The 14,499-nt window shown below is 37.2% G+C and overlaps 1 protein-coding gene and 1 pseudogene across 1 annotated transcript; both read right to left on the bottom strand.

Annotated features, from left to right (window-relative positions):
- Positions 1-6,659: 6,659 nt before the first annotated feature.
- Positions 6,660-14,216, bottom strand: LOC133731106 (uncharacterized protein At4g26485-like). Its single transcript, XM_062158561.1, has 4 exons — positions 14,201-14,216; positions 7,661-7,807; positions 7,370-7,571; positions 6,660-6,984 (listed from the first exon to the last, which is right to left on the bottom strand). The coding sequence occupies exons 1-4, from the start codon at positions 14,214-14,216 to the stop codon at positions 6,660-6,662; spliced, it is 690 nt and encodes a 229-aa protein (XP_062014545.1).
- On the bottom strand, positions 10,848-12,221 carry LOC133734356 (beta-amyrin 28-monooxygenase-like; annotated as a pseudogene).
- Positions 14,217-14,499: the final 283 nt, after the last annotated feature.

Genomic DNA, 14,499 nt, shown 5'->3' with positions numbered 1-14,499 from the left:
TGAGGCCGATATTCCCATGGAGGAAGATAGTCATTCAATAGCTTGTGATGATGAAGAAGTTGAAGAGCCAAAGACTTTCTCTCCTCCTACATCCAAGGAGATCCATCATGAGCTTCCCAAGGTGGATTGTAGAATATTGAGCACTTATGTTATTCATGAGAAGATTGAGATCAAGGTACTTTTACCTCCCAATCAACCATTAAGTGGTCAATGTTTCTACAATGAGGTGATGGATTGGAAAGGAAATGGAGCACTTGCACTCACCCTTTCCCATCACTCTCAAGAGCTTCTACCACCTATTGTTTCTATGAGCATCATTTCTACACTACTTGAGAAGGAGAAGGCAAGGATAGCTCCTAGAAGAAAAATTGAGAAGAAGAGGAAGAATAAGAAGCTATACTTTTGGTCACCAATTGGATTATTTATGGATAGCTCTTGGTCTTGTCTCTATGATACATCAAGGAGTCCCTTAGCCCCAAGCAATAGGGTGGTCGCACTTGAGAAGTATCCACCTTGACAAAGATTACAATCTATCGACCGGCAATGAAGTCTTTAAACAAAGCGCTCGCTAGAGAGGCAACCCTAGCACATCATCGGTAGTATTTATTTCTCTCTTAGTTTATTTTTTTTGTGAATAAAGCTTTTGAGTCATTTTTTTTGGGAGGATGGGAGGTGTATGGAGTTGAAAATGTGAAGGAGAATTAATTTGGTAGTGAGCAGTTTCTGTCCAGAAAATTCAGTTGAATTTGGGTGATTATACCTTCCAGTATACATGATGTTTTCAGCTGAAATTTTCTGGGACTATTCTCCTATATGTCTACTATCTTGTGCCAATATTTCAGCCCTTTTGAGTTACTGGAACTCCAGTTATTTAGTGGTCAATGCATGAAGGTCAGAACAGAGACAGCAACAGTAGAGTGACTTTGGGAAGCTACACCCTCTACATATAAAGCAATTTAAAGCTGTAATTTTTCAGAGATGTATCTTCACATGTCCTCTATATGTTGGTAAAACAGTTTTTAATTTGAACTTTCCTAGCTTCAGATATAGTGTTCCAAGTGACAGAGGTCAGAAACAGGGCACAGCAGAAACTGCAGAACACAACAGTTAGTTTGGAGGCCAACGATTTTTGATTCAGAATTGATTTTCCAGTGAAATTTTAATAGAAGGTATCTTGATGAGTATAATTTCATTTCCAGATGGTCTCATCCTCTTTGCACCTCTGGAGATTCAGATATTTCTGTTTTGGTGACTGAGGGTCAGCAGAAGTCTTCATGACAGATTGGCAATTTTGACCAGCTTTGGTTTTCATCTCAGTTGGAGATAGTGGCTCAATTTATACGGATAGAAATTTCTCTGAGTCTACTTTCTAATTCAAGGGGTCTCATTTATTTATCACTTACTGAGTTTGGGATATGAGCATTTAAAGACAGAAAGGTCATTGCTGGAAGTTTGCTGCACTCACTAGTTTTTTGTTCACTTGGGTCGGTTGGACTTCATACACTTCAGTTCTTCAATGGAGGTTACTATAGGCAGCTGTGAGTTATGTTGGAGGTGGCAAAGCCTATGATCTTAATTGAGGACCTTGTCCTTATTCTTTGGTGGCCTATTTGTGACGCATTGCTCTTTGGACACTATATATTTCTCAATGGAGTCCATCTTTCATGAGCACCTAGAGCTAGCTTGAAGCATACGTTAAGGAAGTCAAGGCCTTGTGCCTTGAGGTTGGTGTCTCATATTTGTCTTTTCCGAAGGTCGTGAGCAATGAGGGTCGACAAAGGGGGTTTTCCGTAACTCTTCTCCACATTTAGATTTTCATTTTCTTAGTTAATTTTTGTGCCTTTACCCGAACTTCACTCTCATGCCTAAATCCAACACGGATTTTAGCTTTCGAGCTCACTTTACAACATTGAGGACAATGTTGGTTTTAAGTGTGGGGGTGAAGGCTCGAGCGCTTATGAAAAAAAAAATTTGTTTTGTAGATTAGCTTTTTGTAATTATATTTTAGTGGTTAATGCATTTTTCCAACCCCAATGACGAGACATGGACTTAGCTTGTTGTGATTGTGAATAGACTAAGCATGATCTAGGACTTTGAATTTGTTTTGTAATTGAGTGTATATGTGATCTATGCTTGACTATATGTGTGCACATAGCCTATGGTTAGGTTGGTTCATTATAATTAGATAAGCATATAGATGATTTGATAAACTTGCATGCCTTATTTGTGAGCTTTTGAGCATAATATCTATAGTGTATGCATTGTTCATTCACTTATTCTTTCATGTGTGTACAATTTCATGACATTGCGTATCTAGAACTTGCTTGAGACCTCTTGAGGCTACTTTTAGCTTATGACATGATAGAAAGGATTGAGGCAATTAGGCTTAATATCACCATGGCCAAAGAAGCATGTGCCCAAAAATATTTACCACTAGATTGCCACTTTGAGCCTATGTATATATTTAGCCTTTTTGTTCATTACCACCACAAATTCCTACCTAGCCTATACACTTTTATCCTACCCTTCCATGGTAGTTGATGAAGCGATTCGAGAGAATGACTTTATGTTTGAGTGCTTCAAAAGAAAGATAGAAAAAAGTCAAAAGTGTGGGGGTGAGTGATTTTTGTATAGAAAAGAAAGTTCCAAAAAAAAAAGTGTTGAACAAAAAAAAAAGTTCAAAAGAAGAAAAAAGAAGCAGAAAAAGAAAAAGGTAAAAAAATAAATAAATAAAATTGTTAGTATTATTTTTGTTTATGGTATAGTATAGTTTAGTTGGGTTGTACGTTGGGTTTTAGAGTGAGTGACTTAGCGTTCGAAAGCAAAAGTCATATATCTCTGCAAGAGAGAGTCGCTTCATAAGCTTCTATGGACTTTGTAATTTCCCTATCATTCATTTCTTATAGCCACTTGCCCTTAGCCCCATTACAACCAAATAAAAGACCTCTTGATCTTGAATGTTGTGGGTTACCTAGCGGAGATGAGATCGAAGAGCAAGCATATGGCGGCGCGTGTTGTGAAATTGCTTTTGAGTGAAACACATATAGCCCCTAAACACTTGAGCGGTAATATGTAGTGAACCTATGTGACTTTAGTGGGTTATGTCGGGTCTTCTATATGCCTATTTGATTATGGTGGATTGATTTGACACATGGTCAACACATGCATATACTTGAACATTTCTTACATGTGCATCTGTGAGGGTCCTTTTTGAATTAAGCATCGACTAGGCCAAAATCAACCCAATAATTCAATTAATGGGAGGACTTTGTGTGTGATTCAGATAATGAATAGGGCTTGACAGAGTGAAGCATGGTCTGGGAGCTAGAAACACATTGCGGTGAGAGAATTTGGGGGTTTTTGGATTTGGGTTTCTGGGAACTTAGTTTGAAGGAGAGTTTGGAAAAGAGATTGAGAACTGGGTTTATGCTTGAAGGCTTGATTGTTTATGGGAATTGTTGGATTGTGCTGGATGTTGCCTGATACCTATCCTAATCTCAAATCTCCATTTTTATAGGCTTGGTTGGAGGGTGTTGTGGTGACTCAGAGCATTTGATTTTCTGGGTAAAACCTTTCCTCCTCAAGCCATACTCAATTTTTTCCCCAAAATCAGGAAAGAACGTGCTTACTTGAGAGATAAGGGTTTGGGAGAAAGCGAAGGTTGCAACAACAATTGTCGACATATACTGTAGTAGAAGTCACCGCAGTGACAGAAAACAGGGGACGAGGTGGACGAGGTATATCAGAAGTTGAAATTCTAAAGAGGGAACGATTCCCTTAACTGGTCATGAGGTTTCTCTATCAATGATTAACATAGAGAATAAGTCGTAATTAGGGATTTTGGCTAGCTCTTTAAGTATTAGATTACTGCGTGGAGGAATGTAAGATATTAGGTTGCTGCGAGGAAAAGAGATGAGGCAGAAATGAAAAAGAATAAGAAAAGGGAAGTTGGGCTTTTCTGATATGGGCTTTGGGTTTCAAAGGAGGGGCTGGCCAACTCTCATAATCACCATTTCGTTCTTGATTTAAGTCATCGGGCTTGAATTTCGGGCCCAAGACTGAAATCACCAACGACACTAAATCAATAAACGAGCATTATGTGTTTCTGTAACCTTCCACACCACACCCACTTCTGCAAGCCCCAAGAGCGTAGTTGTGGCTTGGGTCCACATGTGTGGCATGACTGTTCGATATGTAATTTTTTATTGTTCCAAATGTGGTTTGCATTTATATTTCCCTTTTAGGGTTGAAATGTGCGTACGGCATGTCTCGTGCTTTTTTGGGTATCAACAACATCCTAATTGCCTTACAAATTCAAAAATCTTAAGTTGTGCTTACATCAACTTCATGATTATATACATAATTAGTTCTCCGAGGGTTATGGTTAGAAAGGCTAATACTACACTATTTTTATGTTTGTGAGTTAGTAGATTTTCGGATTATATTTAATTTAGTTTGCTTGGGGACAAACAAAGTTCAAGTGTAGGGGTGTGATTACACGCATTTTTATGCATGTAATTGTATCTAAAACACTAGAAATAAGTCAATCCTCTAGTCAATTATTATGTAATTAATCCATTTTTATTTATTCGAAGAAAATAAGTGGAGTTGTGGAATCCGAGACAAAATGACGTGAAATTGGAGAAAATTTAGTTTTCCGACAAAAAGACGAAATGGTTAATGCGAGTCAACAGTGGTCAATGCTATCAAGGGAGCGGAATCCAATTGTCTTCAATAATGTATGTGGAAGCGCATTGAGATGAGAGAAGAAAAGAAAGAAGAAAGAAGAAAGAAGAAAGAAGAAAAGAAAAGAAAAAAAAAAAAAACTTTGCTGATGTCATGATGACGTCAGCATCAGAATAGCTTTTCTTCCCTTTCCCCTTCCCCTTCACCCCCCACAATCCTGTTCCCCTTTTCTTTTTATTTATTTATTTATTTTTCTTTTCTCATTATCCTCTCTTGTGCTGCCACGTGGTGATTGGCTTAACTCTTTTTCTTCTTGCAACCACACACCACCGAAACCCACCTCTTCCACTTTGATTAACCAACAGACCCTATATATAGAGATATATATTGCTATGCCCAATTATTGATTCAACCCTACAGCGCCGCAACGCAAAGGGAAGGGCTTTGCCCTTTCCCATCAGATCCATTCCATCCCTTCTTCCTACAACAGACCACCACTATTCTTTCTCTTCTCCTATACTCACCGAGACCACGACCTTACACCCAATCAATTTTCATCATCTTCTCCAAGGATTTGGGTTAGGTATAGAGAAAGTATAATTCCAAGCTAGTCATGCTCACTCTCTAGTGTTGTTGTGACCAAGGTTTTAAATATCTGCGATATTTCCGATATATCTCCCGATATCTCATTTTTTCAATTGACCGATATATCTTGGGGGGTAAATATCTTATCTTCTAACGTTTCTGCGAAATTTCTCCGACATCGTCAAATATCCCCGATGTATTAGATATTTGCGATATATCCCCGATAAAGTGAAGAAATATCTGTAAAATTTGAGGTAATTTTATACAACTTGTGACTAGTGTTGGTTTCTCTCTCTTTTCTCAACTCTATACTCTCTTAATTTATTGTAATTTGATGAATTTTGTTGTGGGTTTGTTGATGGGTTGTGAGTAGTGTATTTGGAAACTAGGGTTTGAGCCCTAGCATGGATTTAATGTAATAATTAATAAATATGTTTTGATTTAAGGGTTTCCAATTTCGTGTTTGGCATATGTTCTATTCTATGATATTTGGCTTAGATGCATGATTAGGAGCTTGATTAACTCTTGAATGTGTAGCTGAGCATGTCTAGAACAAATTAGGGGACCTAATCACTTGTCTAATTTATGGCTAGGACACTAGTTTAGAACATGGTTAGTTACAATACCAATTTCGATTGCTGTATTGGCTAGCTTGGGAACCTTGATTCTAGGACTCTTCACTTTTTGGTGCAACTAGAGGCCCTAACAAGGCTCTCCATTGTCCCAATTGAGTTTCTACGGCCCTTAATCCGGAGTAGGAATACCCTTTAAGGAATCTAATGACCCATGAGCCTTGAAAAGCCTTGGGTATGGTTCTTGATGCCATTATGAATTGTTTGACCATTGTCGGAATATATTTGTGCATTGAATTTGGCTAGGAGGATACCCTAGTGACCTAATTTCCATTTCTTACTTTTCTTTTCTTTAGTTAATTTAGTTGTTAGTTAAAGCACTCATTTAAATTCTTACAATTTAGTTATTAGAAACTTACAATCACAATTTCGAATGACAATTTCTACCTCATTGTAAATAGCCATCACTAGGCTCTTAGTTTTGATTAGGCTTTGGTGAAAACCAAAGCCGAGCATTGCTAGGGCTTGGTGCCTTAGATTAGCATTTTTATTTATTTTCTTTTTCTTTTGCTTTTGTTTGCTTAGTGACTTTAGTTCCGACCACCCAAGGATTGTGGATTAGCCACTAATCCCCGTGGTACGATAATCTTGGGTACAATACTTCCCTATCTTGACGATGATACGTACGCTTGCGCAAATATGCATCAAGTTAGTATCTAACTCAGATAAGTTTAATTTAAGAAAAAGAAAATTTCTTCGACATGATCTAAATATGACCTCAAATCCAAGTGACATTGCTATTGCATATAAGTCCATTCATTTACTATTTACATGATCATATAATGTTGTGAATGAAAATTCAAGAAGCGGCAGCTTGGCAAATTTGTAGGTGCTACATTGTCCAACAGGAAATGTACGGTTGCATTTCTTCCCACTCCCTCTCTTGTTTAAATAACCAGGATAATCCCCTCTTGTAAACGATGCTTCCTCAACCAGATATAACCCAGTCTCTTCTGCTAATTTCACTATCTCCCACTTACTGAATGGATGTGATGTCTTGTGAGTCACATGAACTTTTCCACTTTCTTTCAGCATTTCACATGCACTGGTGAAGAATCCCCTCACCAAATCCTGATGCAACCTGGAAAATTGTCAATGATTCTCACAACCCCTTCTTCACTATGAACAAACAATTTTGAGGAAATTAAATTCATGTTGCTCGTACATTTTATGTTGCTATTTTCAGTCTAGACCATTGATAAGGTACATTTTTGTTTAAGGGCCTGTTTTGTAGTGCTTTTAGAAGTGCCAAATGCACCTTTGAACAATCAAAAACACTTTTGGTATAGCGTTTTGCAGAATTAGTTATGAGTATTTAAAAATTTGAATAAGATGTTATTTTATGTGCTTCTAATCATCCTCTTACCAAATATACCCTAAATGTGTATTCCGAATCGATAGTCAATTTGATCAACACAGTTCTTATCTTGACAATAGAACGTTACTGCAATTCTGTTTAGACTTACTTGATCTGGCTCATCTGATTTTCCATGAAAATGAAGCCAGCATGAGGAAAGTTAAAGACTACGCGATCAAACAGTTGATTAACTAGAAGAGGGTGCTGTCTCATGGTGTGGACATCCACCTCATGCAAGATTACACATCCCATGTCCTCTAATTCCTTCAAGTTGCTTGGTGCTGCATTTGAGTATCTGATCATTACTGACTCTGCAATTAGCATCAGTAGGAAGCATTTCAGTGTCAAAAATTTGAAACATATTATATGTGCAGGCAGCATTATACCACATTCTTATTACCTTTGGAGTCAAGAGAAGTGGCAACCATGTTCTTCGCTGAGCCAAACTCTTTGGCTAAACAAGCAGCAAAAGAGAAGTTGCCCTCGCCCACTAACAGTACCTTCTGATTGCTGCTGTAATGCATAATCCTTTTCTCTCCTTTAGTATCTGCTATAGCCTCTTCCATATCTGAGTCTCTAAGTGATAACTCATTCTATCACATATAATCTTTGCCCTTTTATAAGGGTATAATTGTTTTCTCTCGAAAAAGGAAAAAAAAAAAAAAAAACTTTCCTTTTGAAAGCAATAATAATATTACTGAACTCAAATCCTAATCAACTACTAGCTTGAACTCTTCAAATGCTTCTAGTTGTCCAAATTGGATTAATTTTATTTTTAGTACTTCCACGGTCATTGACATCTAAATAATTCTGTTGAGATGTGAACTCTAGAGCTGGAATTTCTACATGCCAAGAGAATCTTTTAGATGTCAACTTAAGAGTTGAAGAGTTCTACATGTCAAGGAGCATTATTGCCTGAAACTCTGGCAACCTACTCAAAGGGAAATTCTACAATGTGTTAACGTATGACATGCATACAATTGCCTTAAAGTGGTAAAATGAGTCCTCAATATAGTAATATCAGTCTCCAAAGTGGTAACATGAGTCCTTAAAATGATAAATTTTCTTAGTTATCACATGAGTTCTCAAGTAGTAAAATGAGTCCTTAAAGTGGTAAAATGAGTCCTCAAAGTGGTAAAAATAGTTGATGTATGAGAAATATTAACATATCATAGCCTTACCACCTACCTAAAATGGATCAATCGTCCACTGCGCTTGAACCTCTTTGACCCAAAAAACCAAGTGGGAATTCCTAATCTTTATCAACTTAATTAGATGTAAACAATCCCCAATTAGGCAATTAATTACGTACCTAACCATTTTTTTAAACTATATAAGCGGTTGAATTAATTAAACTTTGTGATCTAGTCAAAGTAAGTAGAAGACTTTTAAGCCAGTGGGTAGCGAGCTGTACTTGAATGCTCGCATATCGTCATCTTTTCTAAAGTTAATATAGTAAAAATGTAGACTACTAATCGCGATACATGGTGGCGTAGTAGGGTTTGTTTATCCCACAGTATTGGGGAGGTGGAGAGTTGAAACGTCTGATGTCAAGTACTTGATGGTGCATATAATGGTGGCAATGGTAAGGCGGCTAGCGTTGGATTTTTTTATCAGAGATGAAACCAGGCTGTTCTTAGGGGCAGTAGGGAGTTTTATTGTTAATGTTCATTCAGCAAAACAAGCAGAGTTGGAGGCATGCAAGGCAGCGGTTAATTATGTCCTGGCTAATTCACTACATCGAGTTATCTTCGAAACAGATTGTTTGGTATTGAAGCAACAACTTTGTCATGGTAGGATGCAGAACACTTCTGTTCTGGCAGACTATATGATGATGTTAATGCGGATTTGGAACTTCTTCCCAATTCTCGCTTGGTTCATACTAGGAGGGAGGCCAATAAGGCAGCTCACCTATTGGCAGCCTATGCTTCTGCTAATTAATAAGCGGAACTTCTTTTGGTCCAGTATTCCTTTTTTTATACAAGATGTAATAGATGCTGAAAAGCTTGTACTCTAAAAAGTTCTCTTGATCATCAATAAAGTTTAACTCATGATTCAACTCAAAAAAAAAAAAAAACTAAAGTTAAATTTAACTTAACTATATATAGTCTGTTGGAGTTGAATTTTGCTTCAAAAATAGTTATATACAGCTAAAAATCAAATTTGGCTCTTCTGTTGGAGATGCCCTAAAGTACATGTATATTGTCTTAACTTGCATGTATGACGCATCCATGGCTCCAGCTAGCTAGAGATTTCTTTTTCATTATGAGAAGCAGTGGACAGAATTTCTTTATGAGAAAATATATATTACAAGCCTAGTACCACATGATAGTGGGATTAGTGGAGTACGTATTAAAACAGTGAAACCCAGAGGGACGTACCAGGACGATGCCTAAGCAGGTAAGTACATGAAGTTCGGCAATGACAATGCGAAAAAAAAAAGAAAAAAAAGAAAAAAGAGACAAGCAAAAGAAGTAGCAGAGAAATTAAAGATGAACGTGGTATGCTTGTTGATGCCTAGGCATCTAGCTTCGGGGAGGAGTTGCTCAACAGCTCCATTATTTATAAAACTAGAGCTATTAACTGAACTGTATGGGATTGGAATTTCACTGAAGACTGAAATGAAAATATCGCAGATTAAATCTGTGATGGATCATGAGGAAAAAGGCGAATAGGAAGTCCTTTTGTAGGAACAAGATGGTCCATGATCATTTTCTCCTCTGCAAAAACCATCTCCCATTTAAATCTAGTGACAACATTATGCATGAAAACCAATATCTTGAACCGAGCATATTCTTTTCCTGGCCGGACACATTCGAGGTCCTCCTCCAAAAGGAACATATGAATAAGGAGCTGGTCCTTGTCCGTGGAACCTTGACGGGTCGAACTTCTCTGGATCCGGGAAGTATTCCGGGTTCTTATGTGTGGCAGACACATTCCAGTGTATCTGCATGCAGAGTATATATGTGCATCATTAATTTTTCATGACCGATCAAACATGGAAAAGAAAAAACGTTATATATATGAGTTTTGCTTTAGCGATCGATCAAAATAAAAATAAAATAAATAATTGTTATATATAAGACACGAAAAATGTTAGATGAATAACATTTTTGAATACTATCTCCATCAGACCTAGCAATACTAGTGAGGCACTGATTGAGGAGGATGCATGCGTGGTACGTACCTTCATTCCTTTTGGAATCATGTATCCTGTTGGTATACACATACCTCCTAAGCACAAGTATCGGAAGCACAAGACTCGTATCGCCTGTACACCAGCGAGGTGAGCTCCCAGCTGGGGGTTCCGATACCCCTCGGGGCGATATCGGGATCCCAAGCGTCCCACACCGAAAGAAACGGAACCAAGCTCCCACAAACCTGCTACATTAAGGTCATCTCCAACAACCTAAAGAGGTAACTGTTTACTATCGCTTTCCATTATCATTATCTTACCCGATACTGACTTAGGCATCGGAGCGTCGAAGGCCGGCACACCCGGTCTTCCCTCTGACCTTCGTCTGTTTTGCAGATAACTGAGACCGATAATGATAGTAGCAGACCAAAACAACCCGTGTTCAGTTGGATCAGACAGCTCTCGAGACCACTGAAACATATCCTTCGTACGCAAAGTCGGTAATGGCCTCTCTAAAAGTTCCGAGAATTGGTGGCAACAATCTCAACTCTTCACATGCCACGCTCCATGAATATTTCATCTTTTGCAAGTCATACCAGTTCAGTAACTCCCCTTCTGCTTTTGATTCTGCAATCTCCATTTGCTCTGTCCAGCCAATTCTTAATCCATCAATTACCAGTTCAGCACGTATCAAATTAATTAAATAAATGAGACGTTGAAGGCTAATTAATTATATACTTAGATACGTACCTTTAAGTACGGCATCATAAACATGAGGAAGCTGCGATAGAAACATGATAATCGAAACCAAGGTGGTACTTATATTGTCATAAGCACCGACCATTAGACCATACAACTTGTTGGCAATGTCTGATTCCTTCATCAGCTCTTTCCCATCGCCATATGTCTCCATGAGCAACCAAGACAACATATCTTGATAATGATGATGATGATTGCTCTTACTAGTCTCCAAAAGATGAAGATGTAGATCTATCCTCCTCTGCTTAACCATCTCCTCAATTTCCTTCTTGATTTGCTTGGATGCTTTAATGGCTAGGTTGAATTTCGTGCCTGGCAAATCTATTGGCAGCGAAATGAAGCCCGAAGATATATGCCGAATTGACTCCTCTAGTTTGGCAACTAGCTTTGGATCCTCAATGTTTAAGAAGAGTCTACATGCTAAAGTGAAGGTGTACTTCTTGGCTAATGGGTGGACTTTGATAATCACTTTCTGATCCTCTTCTTTTACATAATCAACCGATGAGGACGAGGAGGATGACCAATACATGTCCAGATGTTGTTTGGTGACCTCGTCCATGACCCCTATATGTACCTGTGAAGAGCATCAGGTTTGAGAAACAGAGACAAGACTTTGCACAACCGAATCGACTCTTGGGTGGTGTCTGTTTTCTCAGAGTTGGCAAAGATCTTCTCAAAGTTTGCAGGCCACCAAGATTTGACTAGTTTGTTCTCGTTCGAAAACAGAAATTTGTTCCCCGCAGCAGTGCACAGCACGGCCATAGATTCGCGTAGCAAAGAGGTCTTGAAAACCTTGCATGATAATAATGATGACGAGTGCTTGTTTCTCCTGTCTGCTATGAACTTTTCAGGGACACCCTGTTTGCCTGTGCGTAGATACTCAAGGGTTTCGCCGATGATCGGCCAACCGGTGCTTCCTGGTGGTAGCTCAAGCCCTAGTTGCTCACTTTTGGTGCCACTGTCACGCTTAAGCCTGGGATTAATATTTACATTAATTCAACAAACGAAAAAGATAGTAAAAAGAAACAAAGACGAGCACAGCAAGGATTAACGACTCCAACTCCATGCTCTCCCCTCTTCTAGCTTGTTTTTCTTTGTTGTGGGTTGCACCCCCATGCATATATATATATATATATATATATATATATATATATATATATATATATATATGACAATTTTTAGATTCACATCGGGGTGAATGAGATATTCACCATTTATTATGATTAATGCATTTTAACTTTATAATTTTTATATCCAATCATTTTTTTTTTTTTTGAAAGAAATAATTTTCATTGAGATTTTAACGAGTACACTCATTTAAAATGACATCCTTTATAAATTCGAGAGCAATTACAAACCAAACTTGGCTATCACTAGTACACAAAGCTTGACTTGCTCATGTTGCATAACATCATACAAAGGCTAGCTTTGTAAAAAATCAATCAAATTGAAGATCTTTTAGTTATTCATTTCTATGAAATACATAGAACGTTCATCATAACAGTAGTAAGTTCCCCTCTTGACTCTCTTAATTTGCATTTATCATACAAATTTAATACCTTTTTTCCCGTACAACCTACACAGAATGACGAGTTTGACTCTAAACTAATAATTCTGATCAATTTGGATAATGTGAGTTCTTTTTGTCAAGCATGGTGGCAATCAATCTTTTTGTATCGACTTAAAAACTAATAATTCCGAGTAGAAAAACTGTGAAATTCATTGTTTAATTAGTTGGAGAGTTTCTATTGGGACCTCCTAATCTACTTACTAGACCTCCCCCATTTTTTTATTATTAAATGACCTATATGTCCTTATATGAAAAGACTGTTACAGACAACAAAATATTAAGAAAAAAATATATTTTTTCTCTCTCTCCACAACTTTGACAAGCCATTGCCCATATAATAAGTAAGCGACAGCTGTATGTTGCCCAAATCAGTTGAAGTGATAATATAATTGAACTCAGTTCCCAAAAGGATCACGACTTTCCATATACGTAAATGTAGATCTACATCAATCCCTCACTTACTTATGGCCGCTCCATATATCGTAAAGATCGCAATGATCTAGAAATCATGAAAAAGTTGGAGATTGACAAAAGACTCTAATTCAAAAATCTAAACACACCTAACTAGGGCTGCCACTTGGTTTGGTAATTACCAAACTGACCGAATACTAATCGATGTTTTGAGTTTGGTAAATCGACTTATTGGTAACCGACATTGATAAAATTGAAATAAAAAATTACCGAAAAAGTTGGTTTGGTTTTGGTAAATACCGAATCTACCAATTATCTAAATATTAGCTTTATATACTATGATTTTCAATATACATACATGTATATTAAGAAATAAACATAAATTTTTTCATAATAGTATGAACATTACTACATTAATAGTACATGTGTTTTAAGTAACCTAGTCAAAGATGGTTAAATAACCTACTTTTATTGAAAATGGCTAAAACTTGATGTCATATATACAAAAGAAAGCTATAATTAGGAGATGAATACAAAGTTTACGACTATAAAATTGAAGAACCTAGTTTTGTTCATTCTAATTTTTATTACAAAGAATTAGTTGTTCTAAAGTTGGTAATACCGAAAACCGAAATACCGAATTTGGTAGATATGACTAAAAGCCGAAAATTTTTGTTGGTAATAATTGGTAGCTCAATTTTGAAACCGAAAGCTTTGATTTTGAAGTTGATAATACCTATAACCGATTCGAACCGACCGAGTGACAGCCCTACACCTAACACTCACAAAACTTGGAGATTGACTAGTATATATAGGGGTATGTTTAAATCTTTTCAAGTATACCCCTATTTTTCTACACATGCCTTACATCCTTTAATTCTGCATCAAATTTCACTGTCAACCTTATACATACGGCAATCCCTATCCAATTTGTCATTTTCCCACCTAGAAACACCCCTCTTTCTATTGACTTTGTTTTTCATTTGAAAGTAGTGAATTTTTATCAATGATATCGATCAAGGTTCTGGGTTTCTTCTCTAATCAGTGGTTAGAGCACCCACTACCTAAGATCAAGGTCATGAGTTCGAGTCACCATGGGGGTAGGAGTGAAATCCTTTGATCCTCTTTTTTTAAAAAAAAAGAGAAAAAGAAAAAAAAAAGTATTGTGAATAAACATGGCTTTTGGGAATATAGATTTTCGATTGAAACCTGAATCTAAATGTGTATAAATCATAAAGGTTTAATTTTTTTTAGGGAGGAGAGAGAGAGAGAGAGAGAGAGAGAGAGAGAGAGAGAGAGAGAGAGAGAGAGAGAGAGAGAGAAACTTGACATAAACAAAGAGGATGAAAAAGATTCAATAACT

This window comes from Rosa rugosa, chromosome 2, assembly GCF_958449725.1.
Source record: "Rosa rugosa chromosome 2, drRosRugo1.1, whole genome shotgun sequence".
Lineage (NCBI taxonomy): Eukaryota > Viridiplantae > Streptophyta > Magnoliopsida > Rosales > Rosaceae > Rosa > Rosa rugosa.
The sequence above is the reverse complement of the archived record's forward strand: the minus strand, read 5'-3'. Positions and strand labels throughout refer to the sequence as shown.

What these genes read in the sequence shown, in the direction of transcription:
- LOC133731106 (XM_062158561.1), bottom strand. An exon ending in CACTTCTCTTGACTCCAAAG is followed by an intron (nt 7,572 to 7,660) that starts GTAATAAGAATG and finishes TGCTAATTGCAG; the next exon opens with AGTCAGTAATGATCAGATAC. An exon ending in AATCAGATGAGCCAGATCAA is followed by an intron (nt 6,985 to 7,369) that starts GTAAGTCTAAAC and finishes ACAATTTTCCAG; the next exon opens with GTTGCATCAGGATTTGGTGA.